General features: G+C 38.2%; 1 protein-coding gene across 1 annotated transcript; it reads right to left on the bottom strand.

The window, feature by feature from the left end:
- Positions 1–809: 809 nt before the first annotated feature.
- On the bottom strand, positions 810–26668 carry LOC115217550 (acyl-coenzyme A thioesterase 8). The gene is made up of 6 exons (XM_029787282.2): positions 26186–26668; positions 13020–13159; positions 8853–9075; positions 6881–7023; positions 3509–3703; positions 810–2055 (listed from the first exon to the last, which is right to left on the bottom strand). Exons 1-6 carry the CDS (start codon positions 26431–26433, stop codon positions 1946–1948), a joined length of 1059 nt encoding a protein of 352 aa, XP_029643142.1. The 5' UTR covers positions 26434–26668; the 3' UTR covers positions 810–1945.
- Positions 26669–27705: the final 1037 nt, after the last annotated feature.

The following is a 27705-nucleotide window of genomic DNA, read 5'->3' as shown; positions in this document are numbered from 1 at the left end:
TCTATCAGGGCTATAGAAGACACTTGCCCAAAGTGTCATGTAGTAGGTCTGAGCCTGAAACCAGGTGGTTGGGGAACAAACTTCTTAACCACAGTCACCTGCACTTATGTAGCACCATGGTATTCCAGAAGTTAATTCCACAGATATGCATGGAATTATTCCACTTATTTTAATACATTCTTTTGGCTATATAGAAAGATTCAAAAATGATCTTAACTTCTATACATTTCAGTCATTAGATTGTGGCCATGCTGTGGCACCACCTTGAAGAATTCTTAGTCAAATGAATCGATCCCATTATTTTTTTTTTCTTTTAATGCCTGTACATATTTTAGCAGTCGCTTTTCAGTTACAGGGACATAAACACACCAACGCTGGTTATCAAGCAGTGGTGGCGGATAAACACGTACGTACATATATATGCATACAATGCACTTCTTTTCAGTTTCTAATTCACTTGCAAGGCTTTGGTTGGCCCAAGGTTATAAGAAGACACTTGGTCAACGTGCCATGCAGTGGGATTGAACCCAGAACCATGTGGTTGGGAAGCAAACTTCTTACCACATGGCCATGTCTGCACCTAGGATATGAATAAAATAGATGTTAAAAAAAATTTTTTTTTGTAATATATGTTAGGCTGTAATGAGCATTTCTACTTAGTTCTTCACTTAGATATGTTGAGTTTGGGACTTCAAATGAAACATTTTATTTCAGTTTAAAGTAAGAAAGAGTTGAATAAGAAAACTCTTAATTTGAAATTGAATTTTGAGTTAAATGGAAATTAAATAACAAAATCAATAAAAGTTTAATTTTCCTCTTTATTCAGTTTTGTCTTCAATTTAAAATTCAATTTTGTTTTCTGCAACTCAAAAATTGATTTTTATTTCACTTTGAATTAGCTTAATTTACAATATCACTGTTCAGAATGTTTGCATTTATTATAAAATCTTTCATTTCATTTGTGGGTTTAAAAAAAATTTTTTTTTATTCAGTTGAATTTACAACAAAAATCTCCGTAAATCACAGTTCTTTGAGAAATGAGTGAATTTTACATACAAGCGGCTGATTCATAAGCTAAAAAGCTCACACTTTATTAATGGCACATAAAAAGCACCCACTACACTCGGAGTGCTTGGGCATACAGATTGGAGCCTGGTGCAGCTGCTGGCTCTCCAGACCTCAGTCAAACCATTCAACCCATGCCAGCATGGAAAACAGACGTTAAACGGAGATGATGATAGTCACTTAAACCTCTTCAATAGCCCAGTATGTATGTGTGTATATGTATATATGTATATATACAGATGCATACACACTGTCTAATTCATCATTATTTAACATCTATGTTCCATGCCAGCATGGGTTGGACAATGTAACAAGATCCAAGTCCAAAGATTACACTGTGCTCCAACATCTGCTTTGGATGCCCTTCTTAGCATCAACCACTTAAGTGTGCAGAGTGCTTTTTACATGGCAGTAGCAAGTTTGCCAACTAACTTGCAAGACGTGTCCTTAACTTAAGGAATAGTATTGATGTGGCTTCATACCAAGTGAAGAGATATTTGGTTATGTAAAATCTCAGAGCAGAATATTTAAAGGTTAGTGTGGAGAAATAGAGTATATTACAGATAATTAAGGCTGTCTCTCTGATTGGCATAGGACCATTTTGTTTCACTTTGCCTAGATCTATCAACCTTAATTATTCTGGACCATTATGGCTAATGAAGGTACTCTAGGAATTAATTTCAAATTACTGAGAATCTATACACTATATTTTAACGTGTATAAGGAATCCTTTTTTGTTAAAAATTAGCATAAAAAATATGAGTTTCTTATGTATGGAATACAAAACTGTTTTACCAAATTTTAAGCCCCCAAAATTCGGGGGTTCCTTCAGCACGTTAAAGTACGGTTATCCAAATATATATCCATAAAGGATGTGACTTTATAGAGATGCCTCCTTCAGTTGTCTGACTATGCCAGACTGAGAAACTGTTGCAAGCAAAGTGCCATCTTTAGACCAGAAGCGTCCATTATTGAAACTCTGTCCATTACCTGTCAACATTTAAGAAAGAAAGAACGTTGGTAATAAATCTTTTAAATGCATCCCAGAAAAATAAAATGTAATGATGAGTTAAGAAAAATGCAGCATGTTTGGCTAAAACTGTCTTAGAGCATTTATTATCTGTGGGATTAAAATGTTACCATGTTTGATAGATTTAGGCACCAGTTGTAAATGGAGGCTAATTAATCTGGGGATTTTTAAACTTATATTTCACTTACTGGATTGTGCCTGTGCTGAAGCACCACTTTGACAGGTTTGGTTGAACAAGTTCACCCCAGGACTTATTCTAGTGATCCCTTTCGCTGAACTGCTAAGTCATGAGGACATCAAACAAACTAACACCAGTTGTCAAATGATGGTGGCAGACACACAGACTCATACATACAAAATTTTTCTTTTGGTTTTCTATTTCTTTATTGCCCGCAAGGGGCTAAACATAGAGGGGACGGGCAAAGGAGTTAAGTCGATTACATCGACCCCAGTGCGTAACTGGTACTTAATTTATCGACCCCGAAAGGATGAAAGACAAAGTCGACCTCGGCGGAATTTGAACTCAGGACGTAATGGCAGACAAAATACCGCTAATAATTTCACCCGGCGTGCTAACGCTTCTGCCAGCTCGCCACCTTTTGATTTCCATCTACGAAGTCTACTTACAAAGTATCTGCCAGCCTGGGGCATTGTTGTAGGAAGACACTTGCCCAAGGGCCATACAGGAGGACTGAACCCAAAATCATGTGACTGAAGTGGGATTCCTAACCACATAGCCATAACTGCCTATGATGATGTAAAAGTAACAAAAATATTGATTTCAAATTTTGGCACAAGGCCTGCAATTTCGGGGATGGGTTAAGTCGGTTACCTTAGTTCCAGAGCTCAACGGGTGCTTATATTATCAACCCCACCAAAAGGAAGAAATGTACAGTCGACCTCGGCAGAATTTGAACTCGGAATGTAAAGACAAATGGGATCTTTTCGGTTTGAACGGTAGTTTTTCTAGCGGTGTCATATGAAATTGTCACTCATAATTATGACCCTAGTATCGTTCTATTGCATTTCAATCAGTTTTAGGGGAGGGGGGAAGGGTATCTTTTTTTTCTTCAGAAATGTAAATAAACCCAATCTGTTTCTTAAACGTGGGACATATTCATACGGCACATGTTTTCACCTCAATAGACGTCATTGATTGGTTGAAATTGAAGAAAAAAATCAACAACAAATATCCTACAAACTATAGAATTTTCTCAATAAATCAAGAGAAAAAGATGTTTTATAAACACGTTCTACCAGTATACGAAGTTTAAAAGTGTTTAGTTACGTGGAAATTATTTAAAAAAACTGCCGTTCAAACCGAAAAGATCCGACATGAAATGCCTAGCATATTAACAATTCTGCCAGTTTGCTGTCATAAAAAAGAAAGAAAAGAAAATAGTTTGTACTTACCTGCGTAAGAACTTTCTGTATCATAAAGCAACCATTCATTAACATTAATATCATTGTGAAACCATACTGAGTGATCCAATGAAACTACAAAGGTTTTCATAAGTGGATCTTTGTTTGGTAGGAGCGAAGTTGAGAGAAGGATGTAATCAGACATGTATAGAAGAACACACCGGTGCCAATTTTGATTCAATTCACCTAGAACATAAGAACACATCATCATTATCATTATCATAATGTTTAACATCCGCTTTCCATGCTGGCATGGGTTGGACGGTTTGACTGAGAACTGACAAGCCAGGAGGCTGCACCTGGCTCCAATCTGATAAGGCAAGGTTTCTACAGCTGGATGCCCCTCATAACGCCAACCACTTCAAGAGTGAAGTAGGTGCTTTTTACAAACCACCAGCATGGGAGCCAGTCTAGAACATAGAATACATCATCATTATCATCATGTTTAACGTCCGCTTTCCATGATGGCATGGGTTGGACGGTTTGACTGAGAACTGACAAGCCAGGAAGCTACACCTGGCTCCAATCTGATAAGGCAAGGTTTCTACAGCTGGATGCCTTTCATAATGCCAACCACTTCGAGAGTGAAGTAGGTGCTTTTTACAAGCCACCAGCATGGGAGCCAGTCAGATGGCACTGATATTGGCCAAGTTCGAATCGTGCTTTTTACATGCCACCGGCACACAAACAAAAACTTGTGATATTAAATATTAGTCAATTTTGTTGTTATTATCAAAATAATAAAATAATTGCTACATGTTTGCTTTTAAATATCTTTCAAGTCTTATCTTTTACTTGTTTCAGTCATTGGACTGTAGCCATGCTGGGGCACTGCCTTGAAGGGTTTTAAGCTAAGAAATTGACCCTAGTACTAAAGTTTGCTACTTTGCATTGATTTCTTTTACTTTTGCTGAACTACTGTATTGTAGGGATGTAAATAAACCAACACCAGTTGTTACATGGTGGGAGAGGACACAAATAGACAAACCGTCATTATCATCATCATTTAATGTCTGCTTTCCATGCTGGTATGGGTTGGATGGTTTGAGTTTACTGACAAGACAGGAGGCTGCACCAGGCTCCAATCTGATCCAGCAAGGTTTCTACAGCTGGATGCCCATCCTAACACCAACTGCTCTGAGTGTAGTGGGTGCTTTTTATGTGCCACCAGCATGGGAGCCGTGGAGGTGCAATGGCCCAGTGGTTAGGGCAGTGGACTTGCGGTTGGAGGATCGTAGTTTTGATTCCCAGACCGGGCGTTGTGTGTGTTTATTGAGCGAAAACACCTAAAAGCTCCACGAGGCTCCGGCAGGGGTGGTGGTGACCCCTGTTGTACTTTTTTGCCACAACTTTCTCTCACTCTCTTTTCCTGTTTCTTGAGTAATGCTGCGATGGAACACAGAAACCGGGAAACTGGGCCCATGAGCTTGGCTAGGCTTGAGAAGGGCAACGAGCATGGGAGCCAGTCAGGTGGCACTGGCATTGGCTACACTCGAATGGTACTTTTTACGTACAGCCAGCACAGGTACCAGTCAGGCAGCACTGGCATCAGCCATGCTTAAATGGGGCTTTTTACATGCCAGCTAGTTTGGTGGCATTTATATGATGAGCTCCTTTCAGCTTCCGTCTAGCAAATCCACTCTCAAGTTTTGGTTTGGGGCTCTAGTAGAAGACACCCAAGGTGCCACGCCATGGAGTTGAACCTGGAACCATGTGGGTGAGAAATAAAATTTCTTACCACCTTGCCTGTGCATGGGTATAACTTCAAAAGCTTGGAGAACCTTGCTTTTGTTACAGTCTCAACCCTCCTATGCACAGTGCAAGAGAACTGCCAACTCTTGCCGCTAAATTCAACAGATTTTTATGTTGGTACTTCTTACCTAAACAGTATATTCAACCCCAAAGAAATTAAGCCCATGATTCTGGGTTCAGTCCCACTGCATGGCACCTTGGACAAATGTCTTCTGCTATAGCCTCGGGCCAACCAAAGCCTTCTCAGTGTACTTGGCAGACAAAAACTGAAAGAAGCCCATTTATATATATATATATATATATATATATATATATATAATCAAAATAAGCAACAAGGATATCCAAAGTAGAGTAGTACAATTGTTTCATGCTACTTCATTTTATTAAACACTGTATTACATCAGTTTTAAAATGTCAAGCAATCTTCAGCAAATGTTGGCAAATGAAATAGGGATAAGAATGTGCATTGTCCATTTAATAGGAAAATTTCCTAATGTGGCTGAAGATTGCTCGACATTTTAAAACTGATGTAATACTTACAGTGTTTAATAAAATGAAGTAGCATGAAACAATTGTACTACTCTACCTTGGATATCCTTGTTGCTTATTTCGATTATAATCATCCCATTTGATTTATATGGATAATACCATACCAAATTCTGGTGCCTTTAACTTAAGTACCATATTCATCTGAATCTAAATTTTGCTGAATATATATATAATGTTTGAAATGAGGAGTAGATAGACAGTCGACAACTGATGAAGGGCCCTTTCTCTGTGTTTACTTGTCCTGTTTTCCATTTTTTTCTTCTTTATGTATTTAACTCAGTTGTTTATGTATTTCATGTTGTTTGTACCGTTGGTGATGTCCTGTACCCATATCATCATCATCATTTAGCGTCCGTTTTCCATGCTAGCATGGGTTGGACGGTTCATCTGGGGTCTGAACCCGGAAGGCTTCATCAGGCCCAGTCAGATCTGGCAGTGTTTCTACAGCTGGATGCCCTTCCTAACGCCGACCACTCCGTGAGTGTAGTGGGTGCTTTTTACATGCCACCCGCACAGGTGCCAGACAGAGCTGGCAAACGGCCACGAACGGATGGTGCTTTTACGTGCCACCGGCACGGGGGCCAACGAGGCTGGCAACGGACACAAACGGATGGTGCTTTTATGTGCCACAGCCACGGGGGCCAGGCGAGGCTGGCAACGGACACGAACGGATGGTGCTTTTACGTGCCACCGGCACGGGGAATATATATACATGTATATATATTATTTATTATTTAATTGAATGCAATGCATCCATTTCCAAGTAAGTTTATGTATATGTGTTTTTTGTCCTCCATAACCACTGTTGGTGTGTTTACATCCCTGTAAGTTAGCAGTTTGGCTAAAGAAACTGATAGAATAAGTATCAAGCTTAAAAAAATATATATAAGTAATGGAGTTGATTTGTTCAATAAAAAGTCAAGGCAGTGCCCCAGCATAGCCGAAGTCTAATGACTGAAACAAGATAAAACAAAGACAAATGCTTAAAGAGTGCTTTTTTTTTTTTCATTTCAAATATTTTCTTGTTTGTGTTCATAGAATATAAGACAAGGTTAAACTTACTCATATCTTCTAATTGTTTCACCCAGGTTAGTCTTTTAGGTGGTAAGGTTTTAACTCTCAACATTTCTTCAGGATCCACTGGTCGAAATTCCACTGTAGGATCTATCGGAAGACGGCTTTTCAAATGTTTATACTTTTCTTCCCTTCAGTAGCAGATTTGAGAGAGAAAAACATGTTGAAAAATATTTTAAATATGATTCCTTAACAATAGCAATATTAACCCTTTGAGCCCGTAATACCGGTTTACTGTTAAATGGCTAATTTTTCTCAATACTGTAGCACTGTTCTACCGGTGGAGTGCATCCGGAAGCCAGGTATATGGTCAAATTAGGTTCAGGGGGTCAGGACTCAAAGGGTAGCCCATTAAAAATAATAAAGACATTTAAAGAAGTTTGTTTAATATTGATTTCAAATTTTGGTACAAGGCCAGCAATTTCAGGGTAAGCCGATGACAATGACTCCAGTACTCAACTGGTACTTTTTTTTTTATTGACCTCAAAAGGATAAAAAGCGAAGTCGACCTCGGTGGAATTTGAACTCAAAAAGACAAAATGCCACTAAGCATCTTGCTACCTTAATTATAATAAGATTAAACACAGTATAAAGTTAATTAACCCTTTCATTACTTGTGCCAAAATTTGAAACCACTATTATGAACATTCTTAAAGTGTTGAGCTGGCAGAATCATTAGCATGCCAGACAAAATGCTTACCAGCATTACATTCTTATTTCTTTACTACCCACAAGGGGCTACACACAGAGGGGACAAACAAGGACAGACAAACAGATTAAATCGATCCCAGTGCATAACTGGTACTTATTTAATCGACCCCGAAAGGATGAAAGGCAAAGTCGACCTCGACGGAATTTGAACTCAGAATGTATCAACAGACGAAATACCGCTGAGCATTTTGCCCGGTGCGCTAACGTTTTTGCCAGCTCGCCGCCTTTACATTCTGAGTTCAAATCCTACCGAGGTCAACTTTGCTTTTCATCCTTTTGGGGGTTGATAAAATAAGCATCAGCTGAGTACTGGGGTTGCTGTAATCAACTATCTTGTTCCCCCAAAATTTCAGGTCTTGCACCAATAGTGGAAAGAAATATTACGAACATTCTTTTTTTACTGACACTGAGTAAAGTAAAGCATATTTTTTGCTCTCTAAAACTGATGCTCCAAAGCAATGGTTCTCAACCATTTTTTACCTCTGGGCTGTCATAGATATCCAATGTTTAAAAAAGTTTTATTATATTTTTATAAGTAAATATTATTAAGAACTAGACTATTGAAAAGGTTGCAAGATGCAACGAAAATTTTAGGAAAATCATCATCATCGTTTAACGTCCGCTTTCCATGCTAGCATGGGTTGGACAATTTGACTGAGGACAGGCGAACCAGATGGCTGCATCAGGCTCCAATCTTGATCTGGCAGAGTTTCTACAGCTGGATGCCCTTCCTAACGCCAACCACTCCGAGAGTGTAGTGGGTGCTTTTACGTGCCACTGGCACAGGACCAGTCAGGCGGTACTGGCAATGGCTACACTCGAATCTTTTACACATGCCACCGGCACAGGTGCCAGTAAGGCGATACTGGTAACGATCACGCTTGAATGGTGTCTTTTATGTGCCACCAGCATAGAGGACAGATAGCTGCTTGGATGGTGCTCTTAACGCCCTACTAGCAAATAAGAAATAAGTGGAAATTTTATTGGTGTGTATGTTGAATTATAAGGCACAAAAAGAAAATGACTCTCCCCAGACACAACAGAATATTAAAAAAATCATTAAAATATTTTATGCATTGTACCAGTATAACCAGTTTACTGCACATAAATTTTAACAACAAAACCTTATGTGGACCCCCAAGGGTCATATGAACCCAGGTTGAAAACCTCTGGTCTATACCTATCCCACATCACATGAAAACCATCAAAATTTAAGTTAAGCGAGAGAGAAAAAAGTGGTATATCAAACCTTATTTTGTCTTCAAAAATTTTATTTATAGGAAGAAGTTCTTCAGGCGGAAGACACTCTGGCATTTTCCATTGGTGTTCAATACTGCCAGCTTCATTGGTTTTGAATGCAATTTGCATTTTTATTACAGTTTTCTCATTCTGAGTGGCACAGACAGTTTTGTTACAGTAGGATTTACCTTCACGCTCATTAGTAACCTGGAGAGTTAGTGGTTTTCGCTGTCCTGGTAGGAAATAACAATTGAAACTAACTTGAGCATGTTTAACCCTTAAACCCCTTCGTTACTGTATTTATTTTGAGATGCTCTGTATTTCTTTCAATTACTTTAAATATAATAAAGAATTTAGTAAAATGACTTAGTTATCTTTAAGCTAGTGTTAGGAACACACGCTAAGAGCGTCGGCTAAACATCTTTCACCTGTGCTGCCTCCGGGAAAATCCTCCACATCAAATGACAGAATCATATCCCCAACAAAGATGTCCTCAGGCAAGCAGGAATACCAAGCATGTTTGCACTCCTCACACAAAGACGTATGAGATGGCCTGGGCATGTTAGCCGTATGAAAGATGGCAGAATCCCCAGAGAGCTTGCTAGGGGTACTAGGTCTGTGGGTAGACCGTTCTTACATTTCAAGGATGTTTGCAAAAGGGACATGAAGGCCTGCAACATCAATATTAGTGGTTGGGAAGCAGTTGCCGGCAACCGTGAAGATTGGCGACGTACCGTAAAAGAGGGAATACAAAGGAGTGACAAAGAGAGAGAGGAGAAATGGAAAGACAAGAAAAGACGTCAACAAGAAACTATGGCATTACAACCAGCCAGGAACAGTCTTCGCTACATTTGCGGTACCTGCCAGAGGGAGTGTTTGTCCAGGATAGGACTACATAGCCACAGCAGGAAATGTATCAGGACATGAAATGTAAAAGCCGGACTAGACTATTTTATGCGCAACTCCATTGTCTCCCGAGACAAAAAGGATGCCAACATGTGTTAGGAACATAAATTGTGACTAAGGTTTGGTGGAAGATTTTGATTCAAAACTTATAAAAACAAGACATTTATATTCAGAGCCAGAGCTGGTTTCAGCCAGGTTGGTAATGAAAGGGTTAAGCATTCAGACTATCCTGTCAAATGTTATGCTTATTTATTCACATGGTTTACAATTAATCATGCAGCCTTGAGATTTTGATCTGATTGTTTATTTTTAAAATGACATTGTAGAGAAGGTATGAAAGGTCAGATCTGGTTGGTTTGAACATAAAACAAAGTAGAATATTTAGGATGGATATGGCTGGTTTAACCCTTTCATTACCAACCCAGCTGAAACCGGCTCTGGCTCTGAGTACAAATGTCTTGTTTTCATAAGTTTTGAGTTAAACTCTTTCACCAAACCTTAGTCACAATTTATGTTCCTAACACTAGCTTAATGATAACTAAGTTATTTTACTAAATTCTTTGTTATATTTAAAGTAATTGAAAGAAACACAGAGCATCTCAACAGAAATACAGTAACGAAAGGGTTAAACAATATCAGAAATTTATCATTTAGATAAGTTAAAATGAAGTGAATAAGCTGTAGAAGTACTTTTTTGTAACCCAGCAGATCACTGGTACTCTGTTCATGAATTCAGTCTTACCATAATACAAGAAAAATCAGACTGGCAGAACCAATGTAGCTCAAAGTTATTGATTGCAGCCAAATTTACAGCTATGGAGCTTACGATTTTTAGGAGAGGGATAAAATTGGAAAATCATTAATGTAAAGACAAATGGGATCTTTTCGGTTAAATTCTAAAAAGGTTAAATAAATGTATTTCGGCATTTTCATAAAACTGACCAATGTTCTCTATTAAAACAAAGTTTATTCTGAAGACTGCTAGCAATGCCTATTTCATTACAACTCACTGATAAGGTTAAAAACCTGGTAGCTTGTTGCTTACAATGATAAGTCTTCCATTTGATCCGATCAATGGAACAGCCTGCTCATGAAATTAATGCGCAAGTGGCTGAGTATTCCACAGACATGTATACTGTTAATGTAGTTCACAGGGGATTCAGTGTGACTCAGAATGTGACAAAGCTTGCCCTTTGAATTAGAAATATAACTCCCATTGTAGACATATGGCTTTGGGTTCAGTCCCACAGCACAGCACCACCTTAGGTAAGTACCTTCTAGTATATACCAAGCTGACCAATGCCTTGTGAGTAAATTTGGTCGATGGAAACTGCATGGAGCAGTTCTAGGAATATATGTATGTGTTTGTGTGAAAATATTTACAGTTCATGTTTGGCACTACTTGTGGAAAGCTGAGATGATGGTGGCATTTGACATGTTTTTCTGTGCTTGTATGTACAAGATACATAGACAAAGATCTATGGAATAAAGACTCCCTTAAAACAGATAAGGGTTGGTAAGAGGAAGAGTATCCAGTTGTAAAATCTTGCCTCAAATATTTCCCTTCCAAACTGATGATGATGATGATGATGATGATTAATACATGTGTATATTTGTTTAATCAATCATTGAAAGATGGACTTTAAATGAGTGATTGATTAAACAAATATACACATGTAGACATGTGTTAATTATCATCATCATCGTTTAACATCCGCTTTCCATGCTAGCACGTGTTGGACGATTTGACTGAGGACTGGCAAACCAGATGGCTGCACCAGGCTCCAATCTGATCCGGCAGAGTTTCTACAGCTGAATGCCCTTCCTAATGCCAACCACTCCGAGAGTGTAGTGAGTGCTTTTACGTGCCACCAGTACGGGAGCCAGTTAGGAGGTACTGGCAATGGCCACGCTCAAATGGTGTTTTTTTTACATGCCACCTGCACAGGAGCCAGTCCAGCAGCACTGGCAACGACCTTGCTTTAATGTTTTTTCCCGTGCCAATAAGGCGATGCTGGAAGTGATCACACTTGAATGGTGCTTTATACGTGCACTAATAATTATAGACTGATTATACAGAATGAGTATAAAATGATGAATGTCAACATAACAGGTGCTTGTTTTAAGAAAACTAGTTGAAATCAACAAAGATATGACATAGTATGCAGGAGGTCAGGGAACAGGTGGTACAGAAAAGCAGCAGACCATATGATGGCATAGTTGGTTACATGTTTCTTATTTCTTTATTGCCCACAAGGGACTAAACATAGAGGGTTTAGGATTAAGACTAAACATAGAGGGTTTAAGGAATAAGTCAATTACATTGACCCCAATACATAACTGGTACTTAGTTTATCGACCCTGTAAAGAAGAAAGGCAAAGTCGACCTCAGCGGAATTTGAACTCAGAACATAACAGCAGACGAAATGTTGCTAAGCATTTTGCCCGGTGTGCTAACATTTCTGCCAGCTCGCCACCTTGTTTCATGTTTCTAATGGGTTAAACCTCTGGTTCATTACATTTCCAAAGGCAAGAACAACAGATATCAGCACACTCAGCTATTGAAAGTCTAATTCTTGGTGACCAAAATGACTCTTAAAATTCATTCTCAATTCTACGAGTTGAGTGTAGAGTGTCTATTCACATCTTATTGCCCTTGTTTATGTACCACTTTCAGATCCTGCACAAAATGTTTTACCCAATTCTTCTTAAAAATGCAATCCACTAGAATTCCTACATTTTCCCTTTTGTATGTTTTACTACAGAAGCTCAAACTGATCAACAACCACAGTGAGTCTGGGAGTCAAATTGCTTCTCTTTCTGTGACTCTCCCAACAGACAAGAAAAATTCACATTTGTTTTGTTGTTATCTTTGTCACTAATTAAATAACTTAAGCTTGTCATTGCCAGTGCCGCTAGACTGGCTCCTGTGCAGGTGACACATAAAAAGCACCATTTGAGCATGACTGTTGCCAGTACTGCCTGACTGGCCCTTGTGCCGGTGGCATGTAAAAGCACCCACTACACTCTCGGAGTGGTTGGCATTAGGAAGGGCATCAAGCTGTAGAAACTCTGTCAGATCAAGACTGGAGCCTGGTGCAGCCATCTGGTTCACCAGACCTCAGTCAAATCGTCCAACCCATGCTAGCATGGAAAGCGGACGCTAAACGATGATAATGATGATGATGATGGTAACTAAAAACAAATCAAAATAAAACCAACTCCACGAAATGAAAACAACCAATACTGGTTTTAAAAACCATTAACTTACCTGCATTGATAAAGTAATTGTGGAGACTGTTGATGTAGAGATTCTGTGGTATAGTCTGACATGCAGCATTTGCAGCTTGGCCAAGTAGGAGACCACCAAAAGCTATAGATCTTGAATTGTGTACATATATCCTGTTACCTCTGAGGAAGAAAATAATATGATCCAATATAAAAAAAAATTCATGCTAAATGGAATTAGCTCATAAAATAATTACAATATTTCTAATAAGAAATAATACAACAAACAAGGGAATCAGGTGAATTAGGTGAAACTGGCTCAAATTTGAGAATCAAAACAATTCAAAATTGGGTCAAAGTTGAAGCCTATAGCAGAGGTTTGGACATGGTTATTGTGAAATATTGTGAAATATATGACGTACAATTCAATGTAAGCTTAATACATTTATCTATAATAATCTTTTCCACTCTAGGTACAAGGCCTGAAATTTTGGGGGGATGGGGCCAGTCGATTAGATTGACCCCAGTATGCAACTGGTACTTTATTTATTGATCTTGAAAGGATGAAAGGCCAAGTTGACCTTGGTGGAATTTGAACTCAGAATGTAAAGACAAACGAAGTACCGCTAAGCATTTTGCCCGGCATACTAATGTTTCTGCCAAGCTCGCCGCCTTTATCTATAATAATAGAATGCTTAGTGTGTGTATCTGTCAGTCACACTAGGCAAAGAAGGGTAAAATAACAGATGAATTGGCAGTGGGTGGTAGTGATAGATCCTAAAGTAGGTAGCCAAAAATTTAAAGGATTTGCTCTGAAGACCCTAGGGAAAAAAGGGTAAAACAATAAATGGCTGTGAGTGATGGTCAGAAGTGGCTAACTACAGGCAAACTGTAGTGAGCTCTGAATTCCCCAATATTTTAATGAAATGAAATTTTTACTGTAAATTATATTTATCAATTTCACACACACACACACCCATGCACACACACATACACACAAAGGCATATATATTACATACAATAAAATGATTTCATCAGTGTTAAAAGTGTAAACAAACATACGTTCGTGTGCACACATTCATACACTCACACACGCATATGCACATGCATAGATGTATATAAATAGGCATGTGTATGTATGAGTATATATCATCATCATCGTTGTTTAACGTCCGCTTTCCATGCTGGCATGGGTTGGATGGTTTGACTGTCAACTTGCAAGCCAGAAGGCTGCACCAGGTTCCAATCTGCTTTGGCAAGGTTCCTACAGCTGGATGCCCTTCCTAACGCCAACCACTCCGCGAGTGTAGTGGGTGCTTTTTACATGCCACTGGCATAAGAGCCAGTCAGGCCACCAACACAGCATGATCTTCTTTAATGCTGTAGAAAATTCCACTGCCACTTGTTCATCAGCTGATGCACTTTCACTTTGCTTCGTAATGGAGTGATAACTTCTTCACTTGACCATCCTTGACTTGCCTTGAACTCTACATCTTTCTCATCTGGATATTTTTCCTTCAGGTCCTCAAAGACAACGCTTTCACTTGAATGATTTATTGATTAATAGTAACACCCTGACGATTCAACCTAACAATCCAAAGAGAAAGAAGACTTTCCATTTCTTCAATGATTTTGATTCCTTCCTTATTGATGACAGTGTTCTTCATCCTTGGGGCTTCAGATTTGATATGTGCTAAGATTTTGTCCTTATTATGTACAATCATCGATACAGTTTCCACCTTTTTCACAGCCAGTTTATCTTCCAGTATTATAGCATGACACTTAGTACATTCACTATGAATTTTCTCAGGAGCCATGGGTGGAAAAATAAAATCACAAATGAATGAGAATGAGAATGTAGCTGATACACAGATGTAAACAAATCTGGCTACAAAAACAATCATGGGATGCATGAGAGACTATGATGCGTAACAATAGATATTGGAACTACAGTGCAATATGAGTTCTGTAAGACGATAAATAAGACAATACAGCTGATTTCATGATTTCATTCATTAAGATCATGCAGTTTGTGACATATCATACCATGGTCGACATTGTCAAAGGCTTTTACAAAATTGAAATATATCACATCCATGCCCAAGTCATTCAGTTACTGTTTTAACACCCAGTTGTAGTGTTGCAGAAGTTGTGTTAGACAGCTTCTACCCGATCAAAATCTATGTTGGGTGTCATTTTCTTCAAGGAACGCAATTAGTTTCATGCAGACTACTCATTCTATGATTTTACTGATGTGGTACCTGTGCTGGTGGCATGTGTAAAAAGACTCGAGTGAGGTCATTGCCAGTACTGCCTGACTGGCCCCCATGCTGGTGGCACGTAAAAAGCACCCACTACATTCTCGGAGTGGTTGGCGTTAGGAAGGGCATCCTGCTGTAGAAACTCTGCCAGATCAAGATTGGAGCCTGGTGCAGCCATCTAGTTCGCCAGCCCTCAGTCAAAATCGTCCAGCCCATGCTAGCATGGAAAGCGGACGTTAAACGATGATGATGATGTGTGAGGTTAGAGAGATAGGCCTATAATTTTTAGTATCTACTCTGCTTCCTCCCTTATGGACAGGGCATATTATCCCTTCCTTCAGTTTCTCTGGGAGCTTACCACTTGCAAGAAAGCTCTTAAAAGAGAAGCTGCAGTGGTTCTGCAAAGGCTTGTTTGCATGGTTTGAGAAGGACCACTGGAAATCCTTCAGGGACAGCAGCCTAGTTTGTGTCAACCTCATCTATGGCTAGTGTTACATCATCTTCAATGTTTATATACTCAATTTTTGCCTCTTTGGTTACTGGTAATGTGGCAAAGAATTCCGCTGGTTTGTTCACTTGCCTGTGTCCCAGAGGTGTAGTGAACACACTTTGGAATTGTTTGTTCAGTATTTCACTTATCCTCATGTGGTTTCCTGTGAGGGAACTATCTTTTTGGAAGAGGTGTCTTATCTTGTAGGATACTGAGACTATTTCTTTGGCAAACTTAAAGAAAGCTTTAAGGCTCGACTTGATATTTTCTATAACCCAAGCTTCCTTATGTGTTCTCTCCTTTTCATGAGACTGATGCAGACTTCTCTCAATCTTCAATTGCGCATGCATAGATGTATATAAATAGGCATGCGTATGTATGAGCATATATCATCATCATCATTGTTTAACGTCTGCTTTCCATGCTGGCATGGGTTGGATGGTTTGACTGTCAACTTGCAAGCCAGAAGGCTGCACCAGGTTCCAATCTGCTTTGGCAAGGTTCCTACAGCTCGATGCCCTTCCTAATGCCAACCACTCTGAGAGTGTAGTGGGTGCTTTTTACATGCCACTGGCGAGACTTCTCTCCATTTTTGGAGTGCTTGCTCAGGCGGCAAATTTTCCACAGACATAACAAAAATTGTCTGGTTGCTCCACACACAGCCTCTCCTATTCATGATCTAACACAATGAACAGTTAAAACAGTAATCACACAGAATGAGATATATATATATACCACACATGACAGCAGTGCAAACGACACAGAGTCACCAAGAACAAACTGACGTATTTGGCGTTTGCACACAATATGTCAGCACCATCTATTGCTAAACTAAATAATGAACTTTCTCATCATTTGTTTTATTACTGTTATTTCTTTAATTTTTAATTAAAACAGCTTTCATTTAATTTTGAGATGCTGTGTGTTTGTTTCAATTACTTTAAATATAACAAAGAATTTAGTAAAATAACTTTGTTATCATGAAGCTAGTGTTAGAAACATAAATTGTGACTAAGGTTTGGTGGAAGATTTTAATTCAAAGCTTATGAAAACAAGACATTTGTACTACAGAGCCAGAGGCGGTTTCAGCTGGGTTGGTATCAAAAGGGTTAAGAATTGTTTCTCTATTATATATCTTAACCCTTTCGTTACTGTATTCATTTTGAGATACTCTGTGTTTCTTTCAATTATTTTAAATATAACAAAGAATTTAGTAAAATAACTTTGTTGTCATGAAGCTAGTGTTAGAAACATAAATTGTGACTAAGGCTTGGTTGAAGATTTTAATTCAAAACTTATGAAAACAAGACATTTGTACTCAGATCCAGAGTCAGTTTCAACCGTGTTGGTAACGAAAGGGTTAACAAATTTTATTATACAGCCTATATCTAGCTGAAAGTATAGTTATAATCTTGCGCATGCGCATAACTCAAAATCCTGGCGTGCTAGAAAAATTCCGTGTGCGGATTCCGAATCAGCATCCTCGATTTAGTCTAAAAACACCATGTTTTTACCCCAGTAGCAAAAGCTTTGTTGTCCAGTGCGATGAATGGTTACAAAAGATAGGGGAGGTAACTCTAAAATCTAAAATAAAAATTAAATGAGGGCTGAGTTAGATCTATGGCATATACAAAGATAAGTACCTAGGTACCTGAGAGATATTAAGCTTTTTCTTCACGGAGGTAGGAGGGAGACCTAATGTTCTGAGTTGTCATTGTATTTGCTGAAAGCCAGAATAATTTCCCTCTGCAAACATCTTAATTTAGATTTCAAAAACATTTTCCCTGCCCTTCTCAATTAGAATTAATCATTAATTATGATTTTTCACTTCACTTAAAGGTATAATTATAATGAACAAGGCGGCGAGCTGGCAGAAACGTTAGCATGCCGGGCAAAATGCTTAACGGCATTTTGTCTGCCGCTACGTTCTGAGTTCAAATTCCGTCAAGGTCGACTTTGCCTTTCATCCTTTCGGGGTCGATAAATTAAGTACCAGTTACGCACTGGGGATCGATATAATTGACTTAATCCGTTTGTCTGTCCTTGTTTGTCCTCTCTGTGTTTAGCCCCTTGTGGGTAGTAAAGAAATAGGTATTTCGTCTGCCGCTACGTTCTTAGTTCAAATTCCGCCGAGGTCCACTTTGCCTTTCATCCTTTCGGGGTCGATTAAATAAGTACCAGGGGGTCGATATAATTGACTTAATCCGTTTGTCTGTCCTTGTTTGTCCTCTCTGTGTTTAGCCCCTTGTGGGTAGTAAAGAAATAGGTATAATTATAATGAACTAAAAATTTATGACTTACTACATTATGTGAGACACATCCTTCAACATACACAAACACATTTTACTATGCGTTCTTTTTGCTAGGTAACGTCTGTTAGCCATTCTCTAAATTCATTGCTGTCCTACTTTTTGACTGCTGTTCCTCCCTCATAGTAATCTTGAAAACAGCCTCTTACCGATTGGGTTAAGTGTTGTTTCATCACTGAAACTTCTTTGAAGTTATTGTTTAGCACCAAGTCAACCCACATTCTAGCTGTAACCAGTTTCTCCCACCCCCTCTCTCTGTGTAGGGGGTGTTTGGGGGGGTATCTAAACCTAGATTATCTAATGACCTTAGAACAGCTGACAGAATTATTAGTATGCCAGATAAAATACTTAACAGTAATCCTTTCAGCTTTACATTCTGAGTTGAAGTTGAGCTGAGGTTAACCCTTTCAGAATTGCTAGAATTGAGCTGAGGTTAACCCTTTCAGAATTGCTAGAACTGAACTGGGGTTAACCCTTTCAGAATTGCTAGAACTGAACTGGGGTTAACCCTTTCAGAATTACTAGAATTGAGCTGAGGTTGACCCTTTCAGAATTGCTAGAATTGAACTGAGGTTAACCCTTTCAGAACTGCTAGAATTGAACTGAGGTTAACCCTTTCAGAACTGCTAGAATTGAACTGAGGTTAACCCTTTCAGAACTGCTAAATTGAGCTGAGGTAAACCATTTCAGAATTGCTAGAATTGAGCTGAGGAGTAACCCTTTCAGAATTGCTAGAATTGAACTGAGGTTAACCCTTTCAGAACTGCTAAATTGAGCTGAGGTTAAGCCTTTCAGAATTGTTAGAATTGAGCTGAGGTTAAGCCTTCCAGAATTGCTAGAATTGAGCTGAGGTTAACCCTTTCAGAATTGCTAGAATTGAACTGAGGTTAACCCTTTCAGAACTGCTAAATTGAGCTGAGGTTAACCCTTTCAGAATTGCTAGAATTGAACTGAGGTTAACCCTTTCAGAATTGCTAGAATTGAACTGAAGTTGACCCTTTCAGAATTGCTAAAATTGAGCTGAGGTTGACCCTTCCAGAATTGCTAGAATTGAGCTGAGGTTAACCCTTTCAGAATTGCTAAAATAAGTACCAGTTGAGTACTGGGATTGATGTAATCAACCAGCCCTCCACCACCAAATTTCAGGCCTTGTGCCTATAGTAGACTAGATCATTTTATGACCTTCCCTTTTGCAAGACAATGGAGCATGATTTGAGGAAGATTTGGTGTTATTTCCAACACCTGTCACTGTAAGTTGAAATACTTGTGGTCTATACTACTGTTACATATGTATCTTATCTACGTAATCTTATCTAATAATTTAGCTATGTAATCTTATCGAATAATTTAGGTATCTGGAATTTCAAATTAAAGAGATAGGTGTTAATTTTGCTCAACTCTTACAGTTACACTAAAGACATTAATTTTTTAAAAAATTATATGCATTACCTTTTTTATTATTTACTTTGTTTCAGTCTCTGGACTGCAGCTATGCTTGGACATCACCTTAAAGAAATCTGTACCTATTCTATTTATTTCTTTTACCAAACCACTAAGGATGTAAACAAACCGACACCAGTTGTCTACTGGTGGTTGAAGAATGACAACACACACATACACATAGTGGACTTCCGCACAGTTTCTGTTTACTAACTTCATTCACAACGCTTTGGTCAGCCTGGGGCTATAGTATAAAAGACACTTGTTCAAGGTGCTGCACAGTGAGACTGAACCTGAAGCCACACGAATGGAAAAGAAGCTTCACAACCACACAGCTATGCCTGTGTCAATATTGTTTTTTTATTTTTCATAAAGTTAGATTTCTTACACCACACCGAATACACGAACTAAAGTTTTTGACATTACTACCGTTTTTATGCCAGGCAGATCCTCTGCCACCTGGCTACTGGTACAACATGCACCCTGTATATTTTATGTCTTTCCCTTGCACCAGTAACCAGCTGGCAGAGGTTAAAACTATTAACGTCAAACAGCGATATTAATGTGGTGATAAGCATAATTTCTTTGTATAGTTACTACTTTTATCTCTTACTAAGATTTTCTAACACCTAATATATTCTTTTATTCCTTTATTCTTTCATAAAAGAATAAAAGAACCCTTCAATGTCATTCTATTGTGTTGTCCAGAAAGTTCATGCTGATTTATAGTAGCTTACCTTTGGACTTATTTTAGAACATAGTCGAGTCCATAAAATAGGGTTTGACTACACCTCCATTTAGAGCACAGTTTAAGCTACCTTTTCGTGGAAGAAGGTTTATGTTCCTGTAACCTGGGTTAATTCTGTAACCCTTTAAAATGGAAGATAAAGTTCATTTCCAGCACTTGATGCTTTGGGAACCAGACAGAAATTGTTGCACCTTGGCTGGGATGTGTTACCCCACCCTCCATATTCACCAGATATTGCTCCTTCAGATTTCCACTTATTCAGGTCTCTGCAGAATAGTCTTAATGGTAAAAGTTTCAATTCCTTGGATGACGTAAAAAGATACCTTGATGAATACTTTGCCATGAAACCATCATAATTCTGGGAAGAGGGTATTTTCAAGTTAAAGGAAAGATGGAGACACATTGTGCAACAAAATGGTTCATATTTGGTTGATTAAAAATGTAATGGCAAGTATTTAAAGGCGGTGAGCTGGCAGAAACGTTAGTATGTCTGGTATTTCGTCTGCCGCTATGTTCTGAGTTCAAATTCCGCCAAGGTCGACTTTGCCTTTCATCCTTTTTGGGGTCGATTAAATAAGTACCAGTTACGCACTGGGGACGATATAATCGACTTAATCCGTTTGTCTGTCCTTGTTTGTCCTCTCTGTGTTTAGCCCCTTGTGGGTAGTAAAGAAATAAGTATTTATTGATCTTTTTCTTTCCTTTAAAAATCGGCACAAACATCCCGGACAACCCAATAAAAATATACCATCACATCATAGAAATTTTGAAGTGATGAGATAATGCACAATTTATTCAAACCAATTTGAATAAATAAGCATTACATTCCACAGAATAATCTGAATGCTAAGGAGTGAAGTAAAATATATGCAAAGGAAAAATAAGAAAAAAAGTAAAAGACTATAGCTGAAAGGAAACTGCTTGTTCATGAGGGCTTATGCTATAGTTTTATTTGTACAAAAAGCAAACTTATCTATTATCGAAAAAGACAAACATAGATAAAGAACTGCTTATATAATACATAGAAACAGAAGGAAAATAAACAGTATGATCTACAATGATGAACTTTTATTCACTATAGGCACAGGTGTGGCTGTGTGGTCAAGGAGCTTGCTTCCAAAGCATGTGAGCTTGGGTTCAATTCTACTGCATGATACCCTGGGCAAGTGTCTTCTACTATAGCCCCAGTTCGTCCAGTCTTGCAAGTGAATTTGGCAGATGGACATTGAAAGAGGCCTATCGTGTGTTTGTGTGTGTGTTCGTGTGTGTGTGTGTGTGTGTGTGTGTGTGTGTGTGTGTGGGGGGGGGGTGTTTTGCCTTTCACTTCAGCTTGACAATTGCTGTTTAGCTTGTTTACAACCCTGATACAATAAATATCAGGCTTAAAATATAAAGTGTGGCTGTTGCCAGTACCGCCTGACTGGCCCTTGTGCCGGTGGCACATAAAAGCACCCACTACACTCTCGGAGTGGTTGGCGTTAGGAAGGGCATCCAGCTGTAGAAACTCTGCCAGATCAGATTGGAGCCTGGTGAAGCCATCTGGTTCGCCAACCCATGCTAGCATATAAAGCGGACGTTAAATGACAATGATGATGGAGTTGATTTGTTTGACGAAATCCTTAAAAGCAGTGCCCCAGCATGGCCACAGTTCAATGACAGGATGATGATAATTGAAAAGGTAACAGCTAAATCCAAGTGATGATATTTCTAAAGCCAATTTAGAAAATGAACAGTGATTCACTGAGGAGAAGCTTATCCATGTCTCTTAGTAGGCAAAGATTTCATTCAGGGCCTGCACTTTAGATAAACGTACATGGATCCTACCTTCACATGAAAAGAGAGAATCTCTATTTTTGCTCTTGATACTTGCAGAATAAGGAAAAGTTTAGGGAGATTTGCTTGCTTTTTCCTATCATCATCAGATATAGCTAAATTTAGGGATGAGTTGGTTGCTATTTCTAGTATGTCATTTTGCAACCTAGAAGTTTCTCTTGGTGGGACATACACATCTACATACATTAGCCATGTTTGCACCAAACGTACATACATACATACATATGTGCACCCTGCTTCCGTATCTGTGTGTGTATACATTTTTATCTTTTATTTGTTTCAGTCATTTGATTGTGGCCATGCTGGAGCACCACCTTGAAGAATGTTAATTGAACAAATCAACCCCAACTGGTTTTAAAACCTGGTACTTATTCCATCGGTCTCTTTTGCTGAACTGCTAAGTTGTCAAGCAGTAAAGGGGGACAAACACACACACACACACACATATATATATATATATATATATATATATACACATACAATGGGCTTCTTTCAGTTTTCATCAACCACATCCACTCACAAACCTTTGGTTGGCCAAAGGCTATAGTAGAAGACGCTTGCCCAAGGTTCCATGCAGTGGGACTGAACCCAGAACCATGTGATTGTGAAGCAAACTTCTTACCACTCAAATATCTAGCAGTGTGATCAAACATGGAGCCAAGTGGTTGTGAGACAAATTTCTTAAGCTTGTGCTCTACATTTAAGCAACCTGTTGGAGCATATTAGGTAACACTACAGGACAAAAAATACCTATTATTTACATCCTAGTGTGTCTATCAGCTATTAACTACAAGTAGTAATGATATAATATTGTATAAACAGAGTCTGGTTTTTACACTTCACACACAAACTGAATGTGGGCACCTTTATGCAGTCAACTATGCTACAGTGAAAAGCAACCAAATCTTCCTTCAGTCAAATACTCATTTGTTACCAACCTGGCTGAAACCAGTTCTGGATCTGTAGTACAAATGTCTTGTTTTCATAAGTTCTGAATTAAAATCTTCCACCAAACCTTAGTCACAATTAATGTTCCTAACACTAGCTTAATGATAACTTACGTTCTGAGTTCAAATTCCGCCGAGGTCGACTTTGCATTTCATCCTTTCGGGGTCGATAAATTAAGTACCAGTTTCGCACTGGGGTCGATATAATCGACTTAATCCGTTTGCCTGTCCTTGTTTGTCCCCTCTACGTTTAGCCCCTTGTGGGTAGTAAAGAAATATATATTTAAAATAATTGAAAGAAACACAGAGCATCTCAAAATAAATGCAGTAACGAAAGGGTAAAAGGGTACAATGAAAATATAGCTGTAGATATACAAAAATAGGGCCAAACAACAGCACGTTATATAAAGATGTTACTGCGTACATAAGGTGTCCTGACAAATAAACTGTTATCTTGATAACGTTTCTATTGTAATATTTTAACTTATATGTTAAAATATTGACACTGAACACCTTTTTGATCTCCATGTGTCTAACACACGTGGACATGCCTACAAAGTCAGAAAACAGCACAGCTACCATGACTTTCGGAAACATTTTTTCACGCTCAGAGTTGCTGAAGCATGGAATAAACTGCCTGCGTCAGTTGTTGACTGCCATGACACTGCATCCTTTGAGGCCCTCATGCTTTCCGAAATCCGCCGAAACTACACCTGATTATATATACACTTTAGATGAGTTGTAGTGCACCTGAGCACTGTACACAATTATTATTATATGACAGTTTTTTTCATCATAAATTACTGTAACTTCTGAAGTTTTGATGGTTGGTAATGGAATAAATATATTTCTTTACTACCCACAAGGGGCTAAACACAGAGAGGACAAACAAGGACAGACATAGGTATTAAGTCGATTACATCGACCCCAGTGCGTAACTGGTACTTATTTAATCGACCCCGAAAGGATGAAAGGCAAAGTCGACCTCGGCGGAATTTGAACTCAGAACGTGGCGGCAGACGAAATACTGCTAAGCATTTCGCCTGGCGTGCTAAAGTTTCTGCCAGTTAACGCCAGACAAAATGCTTTAGGGAATTTACCATAGGTATTTTAGGTTCGAAGTTCAACTTCCACTGGTGTGTTCTTTGCCTTTCACAACAATAAAATAAATACCCACTACCGTGTTCTCTCTCTCTCTCTCTACCTTTTCTATTGCTACTATAATGGTCTCTGCTCCTTGGAGATAGCTGGGCTCTCTGACCACGTTCTTACATTCTCCCCCCACTCTTAGCACTAAACCCAGTCCTTCGTTCTCAGAACGCAGGCCCTCCCGAACTTCCTACTTGTTAAGGTCTTTCCTGCAGGTGTTGACTTAAGGTTGGAGACACACGTTGATGGTTTAGGAAGGTCTGCGAAGGACAGGGTCTCTGCCCTTCCTTTCACACCCGACAAGCGGAAAACGAATTTTTCGGATCCCTACGTTTTAGATGTCGGAGATTCCGAATATGCAAGAAACCACGTTTTCAAAATTTTAAATTCAATAAGCAAATAGATATGTGTATAAAGAGATAGACAGATAGATAGATACGTCTTCCCGGGGCTAAAAACAACAGTAACACCGTCTTCTATAGGACTACCACATTTAGTTGACAAATATATTTTATGAATAAACGGACAGGGATAAATAAATAGATAGACAAATAAATGAAAAAGTTCAAATTTAAAATTGGGGGTGAAATTTGAGCCCCTTATTAAACTTTATAACAACTATTAAACATTGTTTCTCATAAAATTATGTATATTTAATTAACATTGAATTATTATTTACGATTACTTAAGGCAAACACAAGTAAAACGCAAATTCTTTTCACTTTAATATTTTTGTCTATATTTAATTTCGATTTGCACATGTTCGTAAATTCGCTGCGATCTGTTTAAAGCAAACAAAATGAATTTTTCTTTTAATTGGGCGGTAGGGTGGGGTGAAATAACAAAAAAGTGGTTAATATAGGGCGTTACGATTATCAGAAAATCAAAAAAAAAAATGTGTGTAATAGGTGTAAAACAACTTCCTATGAACGAATATGAAAAAAAAAATTCGCGCACGCATCTTCGTAATCTCCGACATCTAAAATGTAGGAATCCAAAAAAACATTGCTCAAAAACTTGCATTTTTCAAGGAGAGGTGCGAAACTGCATTAGCCCCCTATAAAGAAATATATGACAAAATATGTGGGGAAAAAAAAACAGAATCAGAAAAATCGTCTTTTGTAAAGGGCGTTTATATCCGCATTCCATGTCCAAAGAGTTAATTAAATAATTTTCACGCTCAAATTCTCCAAGCATAAAATAAACTACCAGCATCGATTGTCAGCTGATGGAACATCGTGTCCTTGAAATATCCCATGCTTCCCGAAATTCGCGAAACATTACTCCTGGGGACCCATTGCACTCTTTCCACTTAATGGGTCTTTTACTGTTCACTTTTTTTTCTTTTATGTTTCATCCCATAAAATATGCAACACTCTTGGTTTCCTTGCTACTTTTTCTTTCCTCTTTTATCCTTGTATTCAATTTTTCGGCAAAACATTTTAAACAGAAAATGTTTCCCTCACGGGTTTTAAGTGCGAAGGGGAAAAAAAATTGGGTCAAATCGGCCAGGACTAGGGTGATGAGGGTGCGGCAAAAGTGGAAAAAATGATAAATTTTCAACTTTTTTCTCTCGCGAAAAGATGCCTCCCATCATTCCGAAGACTGTGCTGAAAAAAAAAATGGAAAAATCCCCGTCAAAACAGAGAAAATCCAACTTATATGTGGACCGTCCAAATCTGAAACTCCTCTCCATGCTCCGCCCCCTTCCAAAAAATGTTGCCAACAAATTTGTTTGTAATCGTAATTTACACCGTTTGAAAGGTATTTCTATAAACTTTCATGGTCAATATAAGGATTTTTATTTTGACTGGTGAAAGGCAAAGGCGACCTTGACAGAATTTGAACCCACAGCGTAAATCCAAAGGAAATATGGAGATAGAAATTTTTAAATGAGTCTTTTTTATGGCAAAATCTGAATCTCAATTATCGAAAACGACGAAATCAAAAGAAGAAGGGGAAAAAAATCGAAAACAACAACCTGTTACAAAAATCTTATTAATACCGATGTACCTAAAAACATTAAACTTACCTAAACACACCAGGTTCCACATTCGTCACTCCAAGCGCGTATTCAATATATTTCCCAGGTTTAACTCCAAGAGATTCCATGAATTTCTGGGGAGAAGAATAGTCTACTTCTGTCTCAGATGAAGTGTATTTACGTGAATTTACTAAATTATCAAATTGTAAAGAACCTGACGGCGTGTAATTAATGCTATTATTGAGTGACATGGTTAGGCGGTTATATACTTTCGATAAAACCCGATTTGTCAACATCGTCAAAACGATAGATGCTATAATTAAGTTTAAGGGCAGAAAATGTATTACTTATTTACTCATAAAGTGTCGTAAAGCAAACTATCAGTCAATGTATTCACTTATTTGAAATAAATAAAAACTTTTGTTATGTAATATTTACGGAGCAACCTTAATGCTACATTTTGTTTACGTCAAACGGTTAACACTAGCAATAGATGACCTTTGTATTTTATACCGGTTACTTTCGTTTTGCAGTCAAGATAAAATAGTTGTATTCAAAACATTTTTAATGTCATATTTTCGCACCTCATCTAAAAGCTACGTTAAACTGCAACTACTTAGACTAAAATTGTTTAAAATTACTAATTTATTTATTTTATTATTATTATTATTATTTAATTGTGGAAGGTGTTTGTAAGCCATTTAAGAAACACACAAAAGCCGTTCGATTCACTTCAACATTTAAGTTTAATTTGTCAAAATATTTTCGTCGCTATAAGACAAATTAAACTTAAATGTTGAAGTGAATCGAACGGCTTTTGTGTGTTTCTTAAATGGCTTACAAACACCTTCCACGCTGTAATTGTTTTCGTTCGAGCACACGATCTCAGATCAAATCACTTGCTATGCAAGTACATCTCCGTAATATTATTTAATTATTATTTTATTATTATTGGCAGACGCCCATAAAATTACTAACCATCTTACAAACAATAAACTCTGAGCACCTTTTCAAACTCCACCTGTCTAACACCCGTGGACATATTTACAAAGTCAGAAAACAGCACAGCTCTCATGACTTTCGGAAACATTTTTTCACGCTAAGAGTTGCTGAAGTATGGAACAGACTCCTGGCATCAGTTGTTAGTTGTCGGAGCACTGCATCCTTCAAAACTTCCATGCTTCCTGAGATTCGCCAACACTACACCTGATTTCCCCCCCTCCATACACACGCAAGTATGTATCTGACTCATACACTGTTCACTTTCCACACATTTGTACATTACTGCATATGCTTTATACGCACTTTTGACAAGTTGTGGGGCACCTGAGCACTGTATACAATAATTTCATTATTATTAAAGTCAGAAACAACTTTATAATATCATTAGAATCAATCATGTGTAACGTATATATAGTGTTGGTGTATACATATCCGATTAACCAATATCCAAAAATGAAAATGGAAAAAGAGGGACAAGAAAATGAAAGAGAAAAAAAGAAAGGAAAAGGGTAAAATAAAACACCAATGCAACTCCAAGTGCCTCGATTGGTTTAATAGAACCGACT

Source organism: Octopus sinensis, linkage group LG1 (genome assembly GCF_006345805.1).
Source record: "Octopus sinensis linkage group LG1, ASM634580v1, whole genome shotgun sequence".
Taxonomy (NCBI): Eukaryota; Metazoa; Mollusca; class Cephalopoda; order Octopoda; family Octopodidae; genus Octopus; species Octopus sinensis.
The sequence above is the reverse complement of the archived record's forward strand: the minus strand, read 5'-3'. Positions and strand labels throughout refer to the sequence as shown.